We start from the raw sequence: 5,999 nt of genomic DNA, 5'->3' as shown, positions 1-5,999 counted from the left end.
GTAATGTAAAAGGGAGTGAGAAAGTTTACAATGTTGCTTCATTGTTTCTTTAAGCCTTCCAGACAACGGTCAGAGGGATCACCCGGAGGTTAAAAGAAGGCTTGGCTGTTTTGTTGTTGTGTGGTTGTGTTTGGTTTTGCTTTTTGGTTTTGGTTGTGTTTTTTTATTTTTAATATAAACTGGTTTCTCTTTTGTTCCTTTTCTAGAAACCACATGTAACTTTAGGTCAGAAAAGGGTAAAATGTGGCACTTCTTTAACCCGCGGTACCGCTGCGGCGGGGTGAGCGGGTCAGGCAGAAGTGCGGGCTCCTCTCCCCGCTGCGCTGACGCCGCCGATGCTGTCCGTCAGGTGAGTACCAGTGGCTGATTTTCTTTTCAAATCTCCATCCACCTGAAGGATGCCGTGGCCAAGGAGGGTGTTTTCTCATGACTGACACAGCCAAAAAGAATCACCGGTTTAGCTCTTTAAAGATAAAAGGGAATCACTCCTTCCCACAGCGTTTTAAGTAAAGCTGCCCTAAAAGTTTACTTCCTTGCAGCCCTTGTATCTCTCCAGGTTTCCCTCTCTCTTTTCTTCCTCTTTCTCTCTCTCTCTCTCTCTCTTAATCTGCCCTCTTAAAACAACAGGAATGCTGTACTGGCCCTCAGCCAGGCAAGCTTAGCGAGCAGGGTAAAATTTCAGTTCAGATTTACGGGAAGGTATTGGGAGTAAAAATCTGGTTTGGTGAGTTTAAGGCAGGGAGTAGTCAAGAGACAACCTTGCTACTGTGCGTGCGGAGAGAAAGGGAGGAGGAGGAGGAGGGGGTGTGTGTTTAAAAAAAACCACCCAGGCTGGGGATGAGAGACCGATTTTTCCCCTGTCCGAGTTTCAGTGCGTGCTCCTGAGCGCCTGCAGCCTTATCGGGTCTGTAGGCAGAAGTCGGGGCTGGGAGTGGAAGAGCTGAGCGGTGCCGGCGAGGAGCTCAGCGCCCTGCTCAGCGCCCTGGAATGTGCGGCTTAGGGCAGGGGCGAGCAGGGGCTTTGGCTTAGCTGGTACTAATTGCAAGTTTTAGTGCTCAAAAACTCTGTTAAAAAAAAAAAAAAAAAAAAAAAAAAAAAAAAAGGAAAGAGCCAAGAGAGGGGGTTAAGGTTGGGAGAGCTGTTGCTCCAAGCAGCGGTGTGAGGAGTTGCTCAACTCTCATTGAGCAGCGTGGTAGAAAGGAAAATGCATTAGGTTCCTGCCCCGAAACGCTGCTGGTGCTGTGAATGGTGCTGGGCGCTGAGGTGGGCTCCAGGTAGGTCCCGCTGCTCTTCGGTCTGCTCTGCTCTTCCTCTGTTCGTGCCTGAGGGTTTACACTGCTGGGCTCGGGGTGGCCATGTAAAGGGACAGATGTTCACTCAGCAAATACATTTAAAAATATTGCTGGGGGGAAAAGGCGAATGGAGAGGACTGCAGAGATTCTCAGAGAAGTTTTGGTGACTCTTTCCAAGTGACAGATTTCTGGTGGTTCTGAGGAAAGGTGACAGATGAGAGGTAGAAGCAGGTATTAAATAAGGACAGAGTGTGTTTCTCCATGTCAAAGAAGAACTACAGCGTGACGTGCCTAATGTCTTTGGAGTACACTGGAAGAGTATTTCGTTTGTGTGGCTGTTTCTTCTTTTTCAACGTTTTAAATAGTGTAGTTCGCGCAGAACGCGGAGGGGTGGCACCGGTGACAGGGAGGTGACAAGAGGGCTCTGACAATGGCTGCTGTCTGCCAGTCTGTTATAGACATTAGCATAAGGCTGGGATCTTATCTGGGAAAAGTTTCTGACGGCCTTTAAAAGACGTATCGATCGGGAGGCCAAGCATCTCCTTCACTCAGGTATGTGTGATTGGATGAGAAATACCAGGGACTGCGTATTAATTTTAAAACACATAGCTGACCTTTTTTTTTTTTTTTTTTTTTTTTTTTTTTTAAGAGGGAAAGCTGCACAGTTCATTTCTTCTTAGGAATTTAAAATAAGACTTTGAGCTAAAGCCAAAGTATTATACTAGTTAAAGATGGGCTGGGACCTAACAGATCTCAAAATCCCTCCTAAATTTTATCAGCTCAACCGGGCCGAGCTGGCGAAGGGCAGGAGCGTAACACCGGGCTGAAATGAGCCGCCCGAGGCTAGCACAAACTGAGCACGGGTGCCTTTCCGCGCCTCCTAAACTTTGCAAATGATAATTTGGACAAGCCTGCAATTACTCTTTGCCCGCCGAGCCGGGTTCACACGATGCGGCAGGGAGCGGGGCGGTGTCGCAAGCGGGGCCGGGCCGGCTGCCAGCGGGGCCGCGCCGCAGGTGCCGGGCGGGGGGCAGGAGCGCGCCCGCGGCGTCAAGCGGAGCCTGGTATCCAGCTGGAAAACGGGAAGGCGGCGTTCGCTCCGGAGGGGAAGCAGAGATAATGCCGGGGATGCGCCGCTGACTGGTGTCCGGCAGACTCGTAGCACGAGTGCTGAAGGCTAACGAACTGCTATCCGGGAGATAAACGGGGAGGCAGACCCTTTTCTCGCACGTTTGCTCTCTCCCCACGCCTCCCCCTGCATATTCCCACCCTGGGAAAGGTTCTTCTCCTGGCTTGTTTTAATGGCGTGCATCCCGCCGGGAGCTGGGGGCAGGTGCTCCCACCTCACCTCCCTGCCCAGGCAGACCCCAGCTCCCCCCCTGCTTTCGGGTGCTGACCTGCTCTGGGACTCAGGCTCTGGGCTCTGGGTGTTGTTAGGGAAACATTTAAAGGTTGTCTGGTGTGTAAATACAGTTGCTAATCATTTCTGTGTGTTCCTGTAGTGGCCTGTGAAGCAAAATTTTTGTTTGAAGTTTCAGAAAGTAAAGGAATGTGCTGCCTTCAATACACCAGATTAAAAAAAAAAAAAAAACAACAAAAAACCAAACCCGTTGAAAACTTTGGAATAAAAGTATTTAATATAAGCAGTGGAGGTAGCAGAGCCTTCAAGGAATACTTAGTTCAATGGCAGTTTGGTCTGAAACTTTGACCTTGCACAGCCTGCGCCTGGCTGCCTTCAGCAGGGCTCTCCCCAGCAGCAGGGTCTGCTGCTGAGGCTGCCCATGTTTCGGGGTCTTGGCTTTCTCCCCACACCAGAGCCACCTCACTCCTTTGCTACTATGTGAAATGCTACAGCCTCTTCTGCAAAAGCTGTGAGAGCATCTGGCAGAAGGCAGAAGTGTTTGCTTTTGCTTGTTAGGATACGTTTTTTCCACCGTCAGCTGGTTTCCCCTGTGAAAATTAAGACTGCTTGTGTAAAAAGCTGGAAATTATGCTTTTTTGGTAGCTGATTAAAAATATTTAATCTGAGCAACATAGATGGCAATTCTTACTTCTGCCATCATAGACTTATGATTGGCTCTGACAACCAATGAAATAGATTTTTATGGTTTTAAGTGTATACTGAAGTCCCATTAATTGGGTTGGCAATGGCATATTCAAAATTTATTAATATCCTACAGTTAGAGAAGAAAATCCAGGGGTTAATCTGGGGTGGGTATGCAAGCACCTGTTGATTTGCCGTAGGAGCCCACAGCACCATTAGAGTGACAACCTCCAGCAAATGTTGTATGACACTTACAGGTGAAACAATAATCTTGTCTTTCATTCAAACTGCTGGCTGTGATCATCCATGCATGGTTTCCCAAATCAATACTGCTCTGATTTATTGAGAAATTTAATAGGGGATAATATGTGCTCTTTGTGAAGAAATGTTGCCAGATCCTGTTCCTGCTGAAAAAAAGAAATCAGTGGATGAACGTAAAGATCAGGCTTGCTTTGTAGCAAGGAAGCAGATCTGCTGGGCTAACTGTGAAGGCACTGTCTCCATGCCTGTGTATGGGTGTATGTAGCTGCTTCTTTCGTCAGGAAGTTGAGATCCAAATTACCAATGACCTAAACCCACAAATCCTTCCTTATATTGTAGTCGAGTTACTTTGAAATTTGTTTCATATGGGGAATTTTAGGTGCAATCTTCAAGGTTGTAAAATGGATCCTGTGAACAGGATATTTTTGTGTGCTGTTTTAGCAGAAGGAAGGACTCCGACCTTTATCTTTCCAGTAAGAGGCCTAAAATAATATTTCTTTCTGCTGTTGTAATTTTTTTTCCCCAATAAAATGCTTCTGCGTACACCTAGCTCTTGCCAAGATCAGGAACATCTCAGTAGCCTTGCTGAGACAATGCAAGCTTTGTATAGCTATGGCTGGTAGGATTTTGGTGACACAGTGAACTCAACAGAGCAAACCAACTTCTTAGTAACTGCAGAGCTGACTACCTTATATTTGAGGGAAATTTTGCCCTTTCCATTCTTTCATTTGCTATGATCACAACCAAGATTTCATTTAAAAAGAAGAGAGAGTTTTTTGATATTTTGTAAGAGTGTGTTTCACAAAATGTACTTATAGTCTGGATGTTATCTTTTACCTAGCTAGGTCATAAAGCTGAGACTAAATCAGCACAGACGGGCTTGTTTGGCATGAGATGGAAGGAAACTACGAATGCACAAAAATCCTCAACCAAGAATCCTAAGACAACAGTGACTTTCAGCTGTTTCCAAAGTGGGCATGGCTTAACCAGCCACTGACAACTGTAGTGCTCTCCGTCCTATTCCCTATTCGCCAGCATGAAGGCTGTTGGGAGATTTACTCTGGAGAAGCACCACCCCAAGTGATGTAGTTCAGGGCTGCATTCGTATTTTGGCCTTTTGAGTACCCAGTGGGTGTGTGTGAGTTCTGCCTTTGAAATCAACTGAAATACTGCCTCTGCATTTCAGTCTTTTATCAGAGAAACTTAATAAGCTCCACCACAAGTCAGGGTGTAGGTTCAGCCTCAGCAAGTTGAATTCTCAGTAACATTAAAAAGGTTGTTAATTATTGCACTGTCATAGACCCGGGATTCCTGACCTGGGTGTTGCTGCTGTGTGTGTACTCTGCTCCACAGGCGGAGTGGAAGGACTGTCACAGCTCTGTGGGGTTTATGCATGAAATACCCAGCGAAAGGCAAGAGGTGAGTTAAACGTGGGGTGGAGCACAAGGAAATGATGGGGGGGTCAGCTGGGTACAGAGCAAGCACGCTGGCAGCCTGGCCGTTGTTGCACTATTTCAGCAGCAAGGGAGAGATTTTAGAAGGAATTTAGGAGAGATAAGCAAAGCTCCTCTGCAGTTGTGACCATGGAGGTAGACCCAGGGAGGAATTATAAGGGAAAACAGAAAGGTACTTGATGGAAAGCATAAAGCAGGTGTTCAAAAGCTGCAAAAAGTACCCATTTGCCATTTGGCTCTGCCTGCCTGTGCAAGCACTGTGTAAGGACACTTTTATTTTATTTGTTAGAGAATGGGGAGCTGGTCAACAGCAGCATAAGAATGAGTGGCACACTCAAAATATCGGGCTAAGAAAATGACTTGCAATAGTATTTGGAAGATGAAACAATGAATCAAGGCTGCAGTTACGACAGCAGAGAAAACAATGTTGCTGTTACTGAGCTAATGGAAGGGTGAGACTCTGGAGAAGTGTTTTAGCTATGAGGGTAGATAGAATCGGCAATGCCTTTCACATGTAATAAGAAAGCATCATCAGATCTTAGCTATAGCTTGAGTGAAAGGCTGCCCAAATAAAAACTGTGCCCTGCCTGCAAACAGAGTGGCAATTATCACTGCAGAGAGAAAAGAGATTTTGGGTATCCCCTGAGAGTGGGGGTATCAGGGACTCTGTTTTCTCCATGCTAGGCTGGAAGCAATGCTAGGCTTTCAGTAGACAGTCTTTCAGAAGGTACATAAAACATGGATGAGGGACATCAGCTGGGCTGGATATTATGGGAAAGCAAATTAAAAGAAATTGAAGTATAGGGGGAATGTGCAATTGAACTTGGTAGAAAGATGATGGTGAAAAGAGGTCATCAGGGTTGATGGAGTGGAAATCACAGAAAGTCTGAATGGTGAGACATAATGGGGAAGGCTAATGGATGGTGCTGAATGGGACCACTTGAAGGT

At 46.4% G+C, this 5,999-nt stretch overlaps 1 protein-coding gene across 6 annotated transcripts in view; it reads left to right on the top strand.

Annotated features, from left to right (window-relative positions):
- The window catches only part of RBM47 (RNA binding motif protein 47), a 113,030-nt gene that overhangs the window by 31,099 nt on the left and 75,932 nt on the right, over nt 1–5,999 (top strand). For 2 of the 6 annotated variants that reach the window (XM_080379013.1, XM_080379012.1), the window contains exon 1: nt 358–1,274. In XM_080379013.1, coding sequence (XP_080235139.1) covers nt 1,246–1,274 — 29 coding nt within the window. In that variant the 5' untranslated portion in view covers nt 358–1,245. The other 4 variants (XM_080379016.1, XM_080379015.1, XM_080379017.1 and 1 more) reach the window with 4 other exon arrangements.

Source organism: Falco punctatus (genome assembly GCF_963210335.1).
Source record: "Falco punctatus genome assembly, chromosome: 1".
NCBI classification, from domain to species: domain Eukaryota; kingdom Metazoa; phylum Chordata; class Aves; order Falconiformes; family Falconidae; genus Falco; species Falco punctatus.
This window is presented reverse-complemented; position numbering and strand designations above follow the sequence as displayed.